The following is a 17137-nucleotide window of genomic DNA, read 5'->3' as shown; positions in this document are numbered from 1 at the left end:
ACGAACCCGTCATAACACGTGCAGAGTTTTCCTCGGCTTTGCTGTAAACATCAAGGATTGGTTACTTAGACATCTCGTCAAGCTTTTGGACTGTTTGAGCCTTTCTGAAGTGTCCTTTGATTGAGGAATTTAATACAGAGCCGTTGACTACCTAAAAACAAACAAACAAAAAACGAAAACAAAACCCCCCAAAAAAACAGATTAAAATGGCTGCATATGTAGGAAAGAAGACAGCCAAGTAGAGAGGAAAGACAGATCAGATCTCAAGCTTTCCTGTTCTTTTAACATTGATACAATGGTAAGCCATTCAATACCACTTTATTACAAAGATTTCTTTATCAAGGGTATATTTTAGCGAGTTAAGCTCCTACAGAGATCTTATTCTTAAATCCGAAAACGGATTATGCGTTTCCTTACTAAACAGTTTCATTTTAGATCAGTCGGATCATGGTGCATGAAAGGAAGCGAAGAATCCGCTCTGGGCAAGAACAAGTTTTTAGAAGAGATGCCAAACTTTGCTGCTTTATTTCCAACAATTAAGTATGACATATTATTCTACTCGGCCGTCTTAATATCTCCATGACTACAGCATTTTCTTAAGAGGTATATTTTCCCAAATTTCGAATTTTACAGTCTTAATTAAGAAAATACAGCTTTCAAGTAGTGTTGTCACATTTCTAGGACTTTTTAGCTATATATATATATATATATATATATATATATATTTTAATTTGTTTTGAGTTAACTTTGAAGCGTTTTAACCTATATGCCAGAGGCTGTGTGGTTTCCGGTCTCGGTCAAGTCTTTCAACAGTAAAAACCCTAAAAAAAACTTCTTCATTTCAAATGATTTTAAATTTCTTTGAATTCTAATGATTAGGAAATAGATCTATACCTTTTCCTTTAGTTGGTTTCTGTACTTTCCTTGCCAACTTCCTGGAATATTGTAGGTATATGAACGTCGACAGCTTGGGGCATGACCCAGACACGGTCTGCCTTTTGAAGTAGACATCGCCCAGAATGCCGCCACACATCCTGGACTTTTATTGAGCCGCCGGCGCTGAATTTGAAAGTTCATCAGGGGAATGTGCGCTAGACAATCGAAAAAAATGGCCGAAAAGGTCAAGAAGGGGTTACGTTTCGCCTAATTGCTCATAAACTAGCTTACACAAGCTACTGGTACCAAATGGCTTTTATAGAGGAGAGATGGACTAAACTGTATGTACTGTGATCTGATTTCTTGCGCTATTCTAACTGGTGTCAAATTTAACCTGAAAATTCGCCTTTTAGTTTCTTGTTTGTATGGGAGATGGCTTTTGGATGGCTTCGAGAAGCACTTTCTCTTTAAATATTTGCGTGATTACCATTGTACTATCTGGTTATGTTAACTTGACTTTTCACAAAGCTTCATGGAAGTTTTCGAGGGATTGCAATGGGTACAAGTGCTGTCAAAACGCAGATTTCCAGTACTTCCGCCTAGCAACTCAGCATTCTTTCCAAATTTGTCCTTTAGAGACTCTCTGGGACCTTTTTTGAATATCCCGCGAGTACATTAATATATTCTAAGCTCCGCCTCGGCAGACAATAGTGCGCAAGCCGCTGCAATTAGCATTGAAATTGAGTTGGTTGGTATACCGATTCACAACAACTGAATAAACGGTGGATACAAGAAAATTGAAAGTTTCTTAAAAAGTTTGTAAAATACTCTCAGGCAGGACTGCATTAATCGGAGTGTCGAGTACACGTGCGTGACCTGTGTAGCTCAGAAAAAATACAGATTCTTCGGCTATACATGTCTTCGTTTGGGTCCTTAGTAAAGTCTTGAAACTTTTCCAGAAGATCGAACTCATTTGCAATTATCATGTCCGGATGAGAGATCAAAATGGCAGCTATAAGTGCGCAGCCACTTCTTGGATGGCCAACGAAAAGTACATGGTTTTGCTTTGCTATCATACTCAGCATTGTGCTTGAGGTCCTGTTTCCGTTTACCTGGAGAATAAAGTATAAAGGCAACTTTAAAAAAAGAAACGATATCAGTCAGTACTATAGCTATAACCAGTGGTCATCCAGACTATAGTTAATAGAGGGAAACGGTTAAGAAATCCGGTAAACATCAAAGAAGTAAACAAACAGGCTAAGATTTATGTTGGAAGGTCCCTGACCCTGTACATCTTTTGTCTTTTGCTCATTGACCATGCATGAATTACATAATCGCAATGCTTCAATTGGTTAGTTGTATGAGCACACATAACCATCTTTTTTATTTTGCCAGGTTTTGTGAAGGGCCAACCTCCAAAACAGCTAACAAAAGCATACAACAAAGATTTTTGCCAGGCTTCAGAACCATTTCCTTCCATTAACTATGCCCAGACTGTCGACTGAGAAGATAGCCTTTAATTTATTTAATTTGTAACTGTTAAACCCAGGAGTAAAATAGTTAATTCAATTCTATGGCGTTTTGATAGGGTATATGTTCCTTTAAGTACTTACTTAAATTATCTCTTAAGTACTGCAACGAATAGTTTCTAGTTAGCATTTGAAGCCACGTGATAAAAGTAAGTAATGCCGTCCCCAAAACCAGCACGATGTACATAAAGATGCCCGTTTTATGCAGTTACGTCATTGAGTAACAGAGTACCAGAAGACTCTACCGTGACTCTACCAATTCCTGCACTTTAATTTCTTGCTTATCAGTGTTGCCCGCTGTATCCTGAAAGAATATATATATATATAGTATCACCCAACTAGTGGACTAATGCAAATCCTGCATTTTGATTGGCTACGCTACTAGGGGACTATTAGTAATAGTCATCGAGTAGCGAAATTGGCGCCATCGGGCGTGACGCTTTCTTTCGTTTTATTTCCAAATAAATATTTCTTCAACTTGCATTTGCTATCTTTATTATTGCCTTTTCTGTCCGACGAGTTGGGTGATACTAAAACAATTAGACCCTTCGCCCTCAAGGGCCACGGGTCAATAGCCCTTTCGGCTTCGCCTCATGGGCTATGTATGTATGTATGTATGTATGTATGTATGTATGTCTGTGTGTGTGTGTGTGTGTATATATATGTATGTATATATATATATATATATATATATATATATATATATATATATATAGGCAATTGTGGAAAACGAGGACGGACAACATCTTGTTCTTTTGCATGCAAAAGAACAAGATGTGATCTCTGTCGCAACTACCTTGTTGAATCAAATTCTTTCCAAAGTTTTCAAACAGGCAAGAGCTATAAGATACGATTGAAACTTTCCTGTGATTCAAAAAATGTCATTTATTTGGCTTCGTGTAAGAAATGTAACTTACAATACATTGGCTCTACAACAACAGATTTTAGAGTTAGATTTCGCAACCACAAGTCTGCTATGCTGACCAAGAAAAAGACTTGTGAGGTAGCGGTGCATTTCAACAGAACACCGCACGACTTAAACGACTTTTCTTTCCAGTGCATTGATCAAGTGCAGATAAATGCAAACAATACAAGTAACATCGAAAAGCTTTTAATCACTAAAGAGGCATATTGGAGTGCACAGTTGTTCTCTCTGGCACCTTTTGGCTTGAATAAACGTCAGGAATTCCACTCGAAAAAAAGAATAAACTACAATTAGCGCAAAAATAACTTGCAAATTTGGCGGTTATCTTAGTTCAGGTGTTCAAAGGCCCTGACCTTGGATCTTGTTAGCTTTGTTAGCGCTAGGTTTTCTCAGGGGCCCCCATCGGGGAATTTATTACATTATTGTTGTTTAAGGGCCCTGTTTAGGGCGCCTGTTGTGCCTTGCCGCGGCATAGTTTCAAGGGCTTTGTTTGGGGATTTTGGGACCGCCTTTTTTGAACATTGAATATTTTACACGCGGGTCCCTTCACACTTTCGGCTGACTCGACGAATCGCGTTACTCTTTTGATATTAATCTTATTTGTATTATATTCGATTATTTATTCTTATTTGGTTTGTGTCTTTTGAGTTTTGTACCGCATTGTCCTAATATCTCGCTTAGTAATCACCGATTGTTTATCATTGGTTAATTTTTTCGTTTTCATGTGTTACCACGCCCTGTTATGTAATCATCTTTGTAATATTATGTCACTTTTTATACTGTAAACTTATTTAAGGTTATTGTAATTTATTATTCACTTGCACTGCAACTGATGAAGGTCTTTGACCGAAACGTTTATTTTTATTAAATTTTTAAACTTTTTTTTAGATTTCTTAGATTTTTTACTGTATATATATATTTTTTTCGCTCGAAGTTGTCCGTCCTCGTTTTCCACAATTGCCTACAAATTTCATTACTCGAGGTTTGGACTACGAATCCTTTTGGATCCTTCTGGCGCGTGGCATCCCTGTTGGCTCGAAGCATCTTAACTTTTTATATATATATATGTCTGAATTTATGAAAACCGTGTCAAATTTGGGGTTTTCATAAGCATGTTTATAAAAACGATCTTGGCCATTATCCTACAATCTTGACCGACCAAGCTCGGTTAATAACATATATGTTAGCAACGTAAAATTTACGGAATATAGTAGTATATGTTTTAACCCTCGGACATAAGGTTAACCCCCTCCTATAAGGTTTTTTGAAAGTTTTGAAAATACGATTCACTCTAAGGGGCTGAAACTTCCAATAGCTGTTTTTTCATTCTCTGCAGAACTTTTGACTTGTCAATCGTTTGTCCATCATTTTTGACGTTGCCATGGAAACCATCAAATTCCACGCAGGTCTGACCAGGGCGAGCCACAACTAGGAGATCCGAAATTGACTTCTCTTTCTTTTGATTTGTTTTTCAAACAACAGCTCTCTGTAGTATAGGGATTGTAAATATTGTCTTCACGGTGAGCACAAAACGTGAAGTAGGGGGATAATAGAGAAATATTAAAAAAGTTGAAATCTAAATTTTTGGGGGGGGGGGTCATCCCCAAAAATGACCGCTATAAGGGGGGGCCACGTGAAAAAATTGGTAAGCTGAGGGGGGGTCATGCGATTTTTAAATGGTGCTTCCCAAATCCCACCAGCCCCCCCTCCCTCATAAAAAATGAACGGTCCCCTATATGCCCGAATTTGAAAAACAACAACAACGAACACTTGCCGGTTGCATCGCTGGGAAATGAACCTGAATGAACACGACACGCTTGAATGGAACTATGCGGTGAATGATGGGCTTTACTTCTGTTTTATGCTTGATGCCTGTCTTTTAGTATCTTGCACAGCGCATAAAATGCACTTCGGGATCCGTTTATCGGACCGTTTATAAAACGAAAGCTGCACCAGCTTCGTCAAAATGTCACACTAGTTGTAACGTGACCAATTACCCCTGAGGGGGTACTCCCTTATATGGGCTATATAGGTATCTGTATGTAAGGCCCCAAAGGGTAGGGTTTTTCATAAATAGGGTATCGATTTTGGCCATTTTGGTTATAAATTGGGTATGGTTTTAGCACTCTAGTTTTGAATTGGGTATGTTTCTTAGCAGAAGCTACTTTTTCAACATTATCAATAAGACCTTTAACAAAAGTCCTTCATAACGTATGTTTAGGGCAACTGTGTCAGCCGCAACGGTCATAAATAGGTTATCGAGTTTTTGGTGAGGTCATAACTAGGGTAGCAAAAGACGCAGATTTTGGTCATAAAGAGAGTAAGGGTTTTGGGAAGTGGGCCGCACACCCCCACTCAACTTTTCTGGAAGTACCCCCTCTGGGCCAATTACTAGGGGCCGAGGGCAAATCCTCTACCCCGCGCGCCGATCATTAGATTTGGCAAGATTTTCTCATTTCAATATTGATAATGAAAAAGGCACCCATTAATTTTTTGGACTAGTACAATCTTCTCAGTATGACCGAACGACGACAATCATTGCACCTTTTCAATTTTTATCTACCTTTCCTCGGAAAATATAAGGAGTTGCTGACACATGACGGGGGAGGAAGCAGACATGGACCTAAAATTCACTTTTCCTTTCCCGTTATCAGCCGTTCGTTTTTCATAGAAAACACAATGGAAGAAATTCAAAAGATGGGACCAAGAAACCTTCCAAAAAACGTCCATATCGAAGCGCGTGCAGATGTTGGGAGGCCGATTTCCCACTTTGTGTTTATAGGACTACTAAGCTTCCCATTTTTTCCGACGACACCAGAATTATTGGCCATAAAAATAGTTTATCTTTGATTTCTCTGCCTCGCGAAACATATGGTTAAGTGATGGGACATGCACTCTTACTGGTATGGGACTCAAGCGTTGGTGCCCGGGAAGTACTCCCTTATATGGGCTATTTAGGTATGGGCGGTCCCAAAGGGTCGGTTTTTCAGCCGTTTTGGTCATAAATGGGGCATAACTATCAACTTCTTTCAACACTTAACCATATGTTTCGCGTAAAGCCCATCATTCATCGCAAAACATAGTTCCATTCAAGCGTGTTGTGTTCATTCAGGTTCATTTCCCAGCGATGCAACCGGCAAGTGTTCGTTGTTGTTGTTTTTCAAATTCGGGCATATAGCCCTCAAGCTTCCAGTAGTCTTGGCAGTAGTACAGGATTCAGTAATTGCCATTAAACGATAAATGAAAACTTACGATTTTCTTCTTCTCCTAGTGCTACCTCTGCGGCAGAATTTATTGAAGCGTCAGGACGACGGCTACGGTTAATTTCTGCAGACCGGCGCCATTATCTACTTTTGGAGTCTCGCAAGTCTTGAGAATTGATCAACTTTAACGCAATCTTCACCTCAAAACTGGATCTAGAGTGTACACAAGTATTAAAGGAAGCTATTTGGCACTACTCAGAAGGTCAACAAACGAACCTGAACGGAAGAAGATGTATTTTCACCGGGTGCTAGGGTTATGCAAATGAGCTTTGACACAAGCGATAGCTATGTAAACACACTGGCTGTGGCAGATTTTAATCTGTTCTCGCGTGCAATCCAAGGAGATACCCACCGGTTTGAACTTATAGAACGGTTGATTAAGGTATGAAATTTACTGTGATGTGCTTTTTAGGCTTCATTTAGACCCAACTTTTGAGATTTTCCCCGTCAAATTTGGCTAAATTTAAGTAGGTGATCAAAGGCCTCGGAGTGGGGTGTCTTCAAGCCTCGCTGGTAAGCTTAGAATTTTTCGAAAAGTTTCCATATTTCGTCAGTCAAAGTAATGAATGTACCTTAAAATTCGAATGAAAACGAAATTCCGTGAGCTACATTTTAGGCGACGTAGCACGCTTCACAAAATCGGTGAATTTTACCTTTCTGATCACGGTCGGCAACCTCAGTTCGACTAAAATTCAATTTTGGCTCGTAGCAAAGCAAAAATACGGAATTGGAAAATAATAAATTGCTTTTTTATATGTGTCAAACCCTTTTCACTGACAAAAAATGAAGGAAAATTATTTTTGGTCCCGAATTCGAGTGGACCGCTTTTAGCGGGACTGCCACTTAATTTTTGAGTTATTAAACCTAAGAATTAAAATTAAGGGTGTTTTTAACGGGCTTCAAAGTTGATATGGCAGTCTTTTCCTACACACAAAGAGCTATAACCTATTTGCCAATAATTGGGCATTTTTTTACGGTGTTGCATCAACCAAAAACGAGACCAGTATGATATACGTGGGATTAAATAAATAAATAAAAAAATAAAAAAATAAATAAACATACATTTATATAGCGCCATTTTCCATTAATTGTCCATGGCGCTTTACAATACTTTAAAATTAAAATCCTAAGTTTAAAATCCTAAAATTAAAATCCTAATCCTTTAAAAACCAAAAATCCTAAATCCTAAAAGTTAAAATTCTAACAATTAAATACGCTATATAATACAATTAGACTACAAATAAAAAGTAAAAAACTACAAATCAAATGCACGCTTAAAAAGATAAGTCTTAAGATTAGCCTTAAAAACTGCCTCTATTATCACTATTATCCTTTAATCCATTCTTGTTCACGGTTAAATCTGTTCTAGACACTGCTTGAAATAAAAGTCACTTTGATAATTACTCGGCTTACAGTGTCCTAAGTATTCTTAGCTATTCCTATGCCTATATTTTGTTTTTACATAGAAATGACCTCCATTGAGAACCCAGCTCGTACTAATCACTGTCAAATGTAAAGTAAGATTTCAAAAACTTAAGTTTGCTGATTTCATTAGTAACTCTCTTTTTCTGTTCGTCTGTCCACTCTACTGAGTACCTGGTTTTAGATGGCTTAGAATATAGAATCTTTAACGTTGAGGTGACAAACTCGTCATAACACGTGACATTAAGATAGTCACATAATTTACGCAGAGTTTCCCTCGGCTTTGCTATCATGTCGCGGCTGTAAACATCAAGGATTGGATACTTGGACATCTCGTGAAGCTTTTGGACTGTCCGAGCATGGTTGAAGTATTTGTGGATGCAGAAGTCTAAGGCCTTGGCATTGGGTACCTGGAAAAATTGAAATAGGATATAGTTTGTCAGGTAAACACAAGTGAGCTTCTCGCATTTGGGTGGAGGAAAAATACAAAAAGACAGTCTCCTTTCTGATTTATAAAACGGAAGAACCAGGTAGACAATTCCCAGTTCGTACGTCGAATTTCACAATAACAGTGAAACCTTCCTTACGTATACTCCGTTAACATGGTCACCTCTTTATTACGTATGGCCACTTTTTCCTGGCCTGAACAAAAGCTAAATCCATTTGCTCCTTGTTTAAAAACAAACAAACAAACAAACAAACAAACAAAAGAAAAGAAAAATTTGGCCGTTGGCGTTGGCTATTCTGTCACAGTACTGTAGAAGCTTAACGAGGCCAGTAACAACGTTGTTACTAGTTGCGTGAAAGCGGCCGTTGTGATGAAGGTTACACTTATAATTAGTGCAGCTCGGTCCTGGCTATATAGTATAAAGTATAAAGCTTAAGTGGGGATGGAGGAAGGGGTAATATAAAAACAACACACACACACACACACACACACACACATATATATATATATATATATATATATATATATATATATATATATAGGCAGAATAATATGGTTTTCCAAACGGTGACTTCCAGTAGAAGGATCAAAAGATACCGTGCTTCAATGTGAATTTTAGTTAAGTGTAAGATGAGGCGTCATGAAGCAAACTTCTAACTGTTCCGGCTTTTAATGTGACGTTTCGGCCTTCGGCCTTCTTCAGATTGGAACAATATTTACAAGTTAAAAAATAAAACGTTAAAAATCCTAGTAAGTTTACAGATTTGCATGTATATATGTAAGATCAGAGAAATGTAAATATAATTACGTAATGCTATGCAACCTGAAATAATAGATTACATAACAAACTAATGTCAACTTACAAGAACGCGCCGGGTGATAAGATTACAACGATGTATCTGCGAGCGCCTTAATTACTAAGTGTATAATAGTCAGTCTAATTCTGTATTGTAACAAGCTAATGGCAACTTACAAGAACGCGCAAGTGATGAGATTACAACAATGTATCTGCGAGCGCCTTAATTACTAAGTGTATAATAGTCAGTCTAATTCTGTATTGTAACAAGCTAATGGCAACTTACAAGAACGCGTAAGTGATGAGATTACAACAATATATCTGCAAGCGCCTTAATTACTAAGTGTATAAGTGTATAATAGTCAGTCTAATTATGTATTGTAACGGACGCGATTTTTGGATCTAAATTCCCGTCTTTTATTAAGACCATGAGGGCTGAGTGTAAATAGCTGGGAGGTCCAATAGGCCTCTCTGGTCAATAACAACTTGTCAATATACGCAGCAACCCCCTGGCTAGTAATTTGTTCGATGACGATAAAATTAATTTCGGAAATTTCGTGCCCAGTACAATTAAAATGGACTGCAAGCTCACACGTCTTTTTGTTGGTGAGCATGGATGATTTGTGATTGCGAAAACGTACTTTAAATTCTGTATATATATATATATATATATATATATATATATATATATATATATATATATATATACAATTTTGAATTCACCAACAAGCTACTCAATAATTGGCTTACATTGTTCCTTGCTTTCTGATCTTGCACCGCTCGAGATTTTTTGCATATTGTAGCGATATTGTCGAACGGGTTTCTGATGACATGAATCAGTTTAACTGGAACCTCCACTGTTTTTTGTAGTTCTTGTAGGTCTTGAAGGCCTTTTCGTTGTCCCAGTATTGCAGCTGTTCCGCTTCCTTTTTTGTCTCCAATTACCTATGTTTATAGTAGGAGATAATTAACAATTATTCCATCAGCGCGCGTTGGAAATGAGATGGTAAATAGCCAACGAGGCCCGTAGGGCCGATTTGGCTATAACCAATCTTACATCCAACAAGCACGAATGGAATAACTGTTTTATTAAACTAGGTGCGTTTATATACTTGGAAGTTATAGCTTAATTTTATTGGATTTTAATTTTACTAGGCGGCCGGAAGTCGATGTGGCAAAAACAACAAGTGGGAAATCACATGACATGCGCGCTGTTTGTAAAATGAGTTGAATGAAGAATTTGAAAGCGACGCAAGCGAATTTGCTGAATGAAATTACAATCAAGTAGAATTCAAGGAACGTCTATCAAATGAAGAAGAAATATCCCTGGTCAGAAAGTTTGAAAAGCGTTCAAGTCATGGAGAAGAGAGCCGAATAACTGTGCAATTGCACATTGCCGTTGTAATAATGCTGCGGAAAATTCCGATCGCCATGTGACACAGACGTTGTGCCAAAATTATTCTCGACAAGAGCTCTTTCAGGATTCCCTTTCTTTGAAAGCCTTGGCATTTCGAGCTGTGTGTGTGAAACTCAGTGTTGTCCAGATTCAAAGTCAGGGACAGAAACTATCTGAACGTGAGATTCATCTTCAGAATCTCCGAGGCCATCCTGATGGTTTTTCGTGACTAGTAAGGAACCGGGCTTACTTCGGTTGAGCTAAAAACACTCAACTCCTTGAGGTGTTTTTTGCAAGGACATAATTGTTGGCGCTAGCTGTTGTTGATTCTCTCGTCCTCGTCAACCAAAAAGAGACCGAGATAAAACTAGGTCGTCTTCTGTAGCTGCTCCGGATTTTTGGTCTCGACCGAGCTTAAGTTGAAGCGTTTCCCCATCTGCTCATTGGAAATTGGTTTCTTATGGACTACGCCGGCAATGCTGCCTGTTTTCCTGAGGCCTTTTACAAATGCTCTAATTATTTATTTGCCTCGTCAGAGATAGTGGAAAACGGTTTGTGTTGCGGCGGGGTGCGAAGGAAATGATCAATGGCGGTTCTTAGGGATTTCGAGGATGCACTTTTTTAATACGTGCCATCTTTCTTCCAAGTAGACATATAAAAACACTTCAAACAAACATTAAGTTCCTCTCTTAACATTTCTTATGTCGGTTTGGAAAATTTGATGCCAACAGAACTCGCAAGCCATTCTGTTAAGGTAAACATTGATTTTGTTAAGTAATCTTCATGAATGCGTAAAATCTCGGCGGTCATATTTTAATTTTGTAACTTTTAAGGGAAACTTAACGTATACGTACCGTTAGATAACCTAATCTCGAACTTTGAAGCTTTTTTGTTGTTACTGGGACGACATTGTCCATAATTTCCTGTGTTTCTTCTGTAGATAGCTCACTGAGTCTGCGTTTTTTCATTCATTGTTTTGGTCGACAAAACTTGGCTCCCCGCGAAAACGTTTATGCCGAGCGACATTTACCGCATTCATTTTCATATAAGGTCAAACGCAGGTATAATGGCAGGTAACCGAGATCCAGTGAACCAACCAGAAAGCTAGAATTGCATTATCCGAGGTTGAGAATTTAATAATACACTTTATCAAAAACTGGATCACTGAATAATGTAATTGAAGAATTTCCATTGGCTTAACAATCATGATATATGAGCGATTATACCATGCTCTACAAATATGGTTAGCGTATGCATAACTGTTAGAGCGTTTTATTGTTGTTTTATTTTAGTTTTTTTGTATGTTTTTTTTTTTTAATATTTGGGGGCATTTTTAGTAAAACAATTATTGCACTCGCGCTTCTTGGATATGAGATGATCATAGCCATCTTAATGCTATGCGCCTCGTTGGCTATCCATCATCTCTTATAATCCATCAAATACTTTCGCGCGCACGTGATTGGTCCAAACACATCACGTGACCGAATATTCCCCAGCTATTCAAAACTGCGCATACTGCGAAAAATATTTGAAGGATAATAGACACAATAGCCTGCATTTGGCGCAATAATCCGCTCGGATATTTGTCCTTGGACATTATCTGTTCATCCAAGCTCACAGTTTTCCTTGAGCTACGCTCTCTGAAATCTGTTCGCTTCTCGAAACAGATAATATCCGCGGGCAAATATCCGAGCATATTTCCGCGCCAAATGGAGGCTATTGTTTATGTATCCAAGGCGCGCTCTTGGAATAATTGTTAAAGACAGCCCTTCTTTTTTGGTTATATATTGTCATAACTCAATTCAAGGATAATTTCTTCTTAAAATTGATTACTTCTTGCTTCTTCAAGCTTCTTCTTCGGTATTGCTTCTTTTTAAATCGTATCAGCCTTTCATATCCCCATACCAATGCATCATTTAACAAATTGACGTCGTTTTCTATTCATCTGTCCTCTAATTGATGTTAAATTGCGTCATGATATTGTCAAAGTGGCTGCGGAATCACTCGCCTTCCCGTTGTGGTCCCACAGCCACTTTGACAAAGTTATGACGAAATTTATCATCAATAAGAGGGCAGACGCATGAAAAAACTTACGTCTATTTGATTTTACAATAACAAGACCCCCAAAATAGTCAAATGCCGAGGGGAAAAGACGCCGTAAACTTGCCGTAAACAAAGACAAGTTAAATTTATTCAAAATGGCGCTAACATTGTCAATACAATTTCTCGCTTTTTGATTGGCTACTTAAAAAAGTCCATAAAATCTCATTAGTTAAAAAGTTGGCAGTTTGACAGCTAAAAGTTGAACTTGAAAGCTAACATAAATGAAAATCCGACTGTACTCTTATTGATGATAAAAATGAACCAATCAGCGCTCGAAAAATTAGATAGCTATTGCAAAAAATAAATAAATAAATAAATAAATAAATTGAGAAATAACGCTTTTAAGTATCTTGAGGTTACCTGCAGCTAGTGGACAGTATATTGCTTAGTTTACATTGTTTTCGAGTCAGACTGCCTCATGTCCTACACCTAATGTGCTCAGTTCCTTATATATCCACAACAACCGTATTTTGATTCAAATGCTTTTCCAGTATCGACTTTTACTGCCCCAATAGGCAAAATGTATATTTTACTGGTCACCAGTTTTGTCGGTTTTTTTAAAATTCTTTTTTAGCAATTTTCTTTCATTACTTTGATTAGTTTTGAGCCATTTTGATGGTCTGGTCAGGTCTTCTAACAGTGAAACCGCTGAAACTATCCAAACTGTTAAATTCTATTAATTTAAGTTTAAAAATTGTTAAGATTATTAACGGCTCTGTAACTTTACTTACCTTTATTTGATTTCTATATTGTCCTTGCCAGCTTCCTGGAATATAGTAGGAATAACCAAGTCTGTTGTTTGGGGAACGTTTCCCTTGTATGGATTGACTGTACGAATGTGAGTGCAACGCAGAAAAAATTCGGAGTCTTCGACTGTAACTTTCCTCATTTGGGTCCTTATAAAAGCTTTTAAAGTTTGCCAGGATATGGACCTCATTTGGAATGAGTATCTCTGGATGAGAGTCCAAAATGGCGGCTATAAGACTGTGGCCACTTCTAGGATAACCAACAAACAACACAAACGATTCAACGCCATCGTACGGAGAATTGCGCTTGAGGTCCAGTTTCTCTGGAAAGAAGAACAACTTCGACACGTTAGTAAAGTTCTTATCTTATCTTATCTTATCTTTTCATATGTTTTCTTATCTCAGTTATTTTATCTTATCTTATCTTATCTTAGCTTATCTTATCTTAGGTTATCTTATCTTATCTTTTCATATCTTTTCTTATCTCAGTTATTTTACCTTATTTTATCTTATCTTATCTTATCTTATCTTTTCATATCTTTCCTAACTCAGTTATTTTATCTTATTTTATCTTATCTTATCTTATCTTAGCTTATCTTAGCTTAGCTTAGCTTAGCTTAGCTTAGCTTAGCTTAGCTTAGCTTAGCTTAGCTTAGCTTAGCTTAGCTTAGCTTAGCTTAGCTTATCTTATCTTATCTTAGCTTCGTGAGACAAAATGCAGTTTGAAAAAAATCCGGAGTTCTCGACTGTTACTTTCTTCATTTCCCTTTGTGGGTCATTAAAAAATCTGTTAAACTTTTTAAGGAGGTCGAACTCGTGTGGAGTGATTATTTCTGGATGAGAGTCCAAAATGGCGCCATAAGACTGTGGCCACTTCTTCCATAATCAACTAACAACACGAATGTTTCAACGCTATCGTACGAAGAATTATACTTCAGCTTCTGTTTCTCTTGAGAAAAAGAAAACAAGCAAATTTAAAGACAGAAAAAATATTTGACCAATGAAGTGAGTTAATCATATACATGAAATGCAAACAAGTGAGGAATACGACGTAAGGTGTAAAAAGAAGATTTTCGGGGGGAAACGATCTCGTTTACAAATAGACAAACGCTTTCGTTTCTGTTAAAAACGTCTTCTTTATTACACCTGGTGTTTCACTATTTTCAACGGCTATTACACTTCTCAACTTAAGATTCTGCTCTCGTTCTTTTATACCGACCTCGTCGACACTTGTCAGTCAAGTATCAAACTGACATCTAGGCTTGCATAAGAACTTACACAGCCCATGCATAACGGCACTACGCTTGCGCACGAGAATCATTACCATATTTTCCTTCGAACGAATACAAGAGTCGCAATCTTTTTCATTTCACATTTTCTTTATGATCCAATAGAGTCTGGCCAAAATAAAACAATGAGAGCAATATAAAAATTACAGCAATGATCTTTTCAAAATTGAATGAAAATATAAGTTACAGCAATGTATAGACTCAAAACTCGAATAAAGATTGTTGTACAATCGTTGTCAAACAACAACTCAGGCTTACTTATTGAGGAAGAAAGGCGGCCCTACTGGTTACGCCTTTTCCACATTTTAATATTTAAGTAGTCGGTAGAACTTTTCAATAACAGGAATCCATACACATAGGTGCCATCGGTACAAACGTACGTGTTGCCAAGTTCTTTTAATGAAACCGACTTCCAAACGGTTTTCTGCGAGTAACACCTTTTTTTTTTAATTACCGTGTTACTAGGAGATATTTAGTATGAGCTAAAATTGTCCATCTGAAACCTTTGCTAAAGAGGTTAGGTTTGCTGTGCTTTTACATCGAAGAAAATAAAACTTAACATTAAGAACAAAACATACTGTGATAACAATAAATTATTCCAGGAAAAATGGTCAGGTACAACATATCTTAGCAATTTACCTGGTCGTTACAATAAACCTAAATAAAGATAATCATTCCACTTTAAATAACACCAGCTACGAACCTTAATGAAAACGTTCTCATTTAGATAATTTTATTCTAAGCACTTGCAGATTAAATGTTTACTGAGTTTTTCCATCAAGAATTTCCAAAAACAGTTTTATTTAAAAATAATCAATTTTTGTTCTTTAACAAAGGACTAACTCACACAAGAAAATTTGGCTCGATGCAAGTGTAGTAAACATCATTATTATTTTTTAAAGAATGGAATATGGCCTCATACGTTGAAAAAAGTAGTGGGGTTTTCACAAGTTGTTTGAAAGTGGTGTCCTGTAATTTGTTTTTTCTAGCTCGATGTCTTGTCTATACTTTAAATCGGATGCTGTTCAGGCAATTTGTTATCAATGACATCAGCAAAAATGTTGTCAGTTTTCTTTGATCATTGAGGGATCTGAAGGCTATGCCCTTTTCCATGAAAGGCGCAAAAACCCAACTTGATATTCAGGCTAGGATCCTGAGTGCTTTTCCCGCCGGAGAAACCCGTAACTCCATGGCTCTGGTATGTAATCATGGGCTGGAGAACAGTCCATGAATTAGCGGCAAACATCATTGTACCGCTGGACTCTTCCGGTCGCGTTTAGTTCTGTCTCTTCTGTACGTTTTACTTAGACTCGTGCATAATAACAAAGGAACTTGTTTAGTCAGCGATAGGCTGCACAATTTTAATTCCATTGCGAAAGAATGGCATAGATAAACATAAAAGAGAGAGAAAATTATAGCGTGTACTAAAAACATCACTAACACTGAAATAGCAGTTTACGTTTCTTCTAAAACTTACCTAAATCATTTAGCTGGTAGATCGAAGGGAAATCGTTCCTGCTCTGGGGCCACGTGAAATAATTCATCAAAAATAATGCGATCCCCAAACCTAGCAAGGTGAGCCAAATTATGGTGTAACTAGTCAACTTCATTGTTAGCATCACATCCACTGACCACTACGTGGAATAAGAAAGCACAAATATTGCCATTAGTTTGTCGGTTTGTTTCAGTGTTTTCCTCGAAGTGAAAAGGGAACGGTATTAGCATTCGTCAGCAGGCCTATGATGTGTAAGTTAATTAATTATAATAAGGAAAGATGTGCGGAGAAATAACATACGGTGAAGAAGCAGCACTGTGAAAGTAAAGTGTTGACTAGAAAGGCTTCTAAATTCTCAAATAAAAACAAAAATACAAATAAAAAGAGAACATGATTGTATATTGTTAAGTTAAAGAGCGCACGCCTCACCGTCAGGTTTTTGGTATGATTGTCTTTTGACTCTAATATCCGATCGGCCACACTTGCACTTACTTTTAGTTTTTAAGATGTATATCCTCTCTTATTAAAAAAAAAAAAAAAAAAAAAAAGCAAATTAAAGAGAAAAACGCGGCGTGTGGTATATACAACAGCTAAGAAACGTGGCGATTCTGATTAAATTTAAATTGATTTGAAAGTAAGATGTCTTCAAATCGATGGATTTTTTTCACTGTGATGTAAAATAGTCGAATAATGCGTATTTGACTGATGATACGTTGCCAAGCCAATCTTCACCTCTGCGTGCTGTTCATTTCCTTTCATAATATTACTCTCTATACTGAAGAATAAGCTACAAAGGATGCGATCAGTTTGCTTTACATAACTAGAGCAATTGCTTCAAAGTTGTTAAAA

General features: G+C 37.3%; 1 protein-coding gene across 1 annotated transcript; it reads right to left on the bottom strand.

Annotated features, from left to right (window-relative positions):
• Nucleotides 1-7939: 7939 nt before the first annotated feature.
• On the bottom strand, nucleotides 7940-16519 carry LOC145501187 (uncharacterized). Its single transcript, XM_081480714.1, has 4 exons — nucleotides 16271-16519; nucleotides 13490-13827; nucleotides 10010-10204; nucleotides 7940-8425 (listed from the first exon to the last, which is right to left on the bottom strand). Exons 1-4 carry the CDS (start codon nucleotides 16410-16412, stop codon nucleotides 8090-8092), a joined length of 1011 nt encoding a protein of 336 aa, XP_081336840.1. The 5' UTR covers nucleotides 16413-16519; the 3' UTR covers nucleotides 7940-8089.
• Nucleotides 16520-17137: the final 618 nt, after the last annotated feature.

Source organism: Orbicella franksi, chromosome 10 (genome assembly GCF_964199315.1).
Source record: "Orbicella franksi chromosome 10, jaOrbFran1.1, whole genome shotgun sequence".
NCBI classification, from domain to species: Eukaryota; Metazoa; Cnidaria; class Anthozoa; order Scleractinia; family Merulinidae; genus Orbicella; species Orbicella franksi.
Note: the sequence above shows the minus strand (reverse complement) of the source record. Positions and strands in the feature narration are given on the sequence as shown.

Excerpts from the sequence above, each read along its gene's own strand:
- LOC145501187 (XM_081480714.1), bottom strand. The coding sequence starts at position 16,412 with ATGCTAACAATGAAGTTGACTAGTTACACCATAATTTGGCTCACCTTG. Across the intron at positions 13,828-16,270 it reads CTACCAGCTAAATGATTTAG|AGAAACTGGACCTCAAGCGC; the intron begins GTAAGTTTTAGA and ends TCTTCTTTCCAG. Across the intron at positions 10,205-13,489 it reads AATATAGAAATCAAATAAAG|GTAATTGGAGACAAAAAAGG; the intron begins GTAAGTAAAGTT and ends CTATAAACATAG.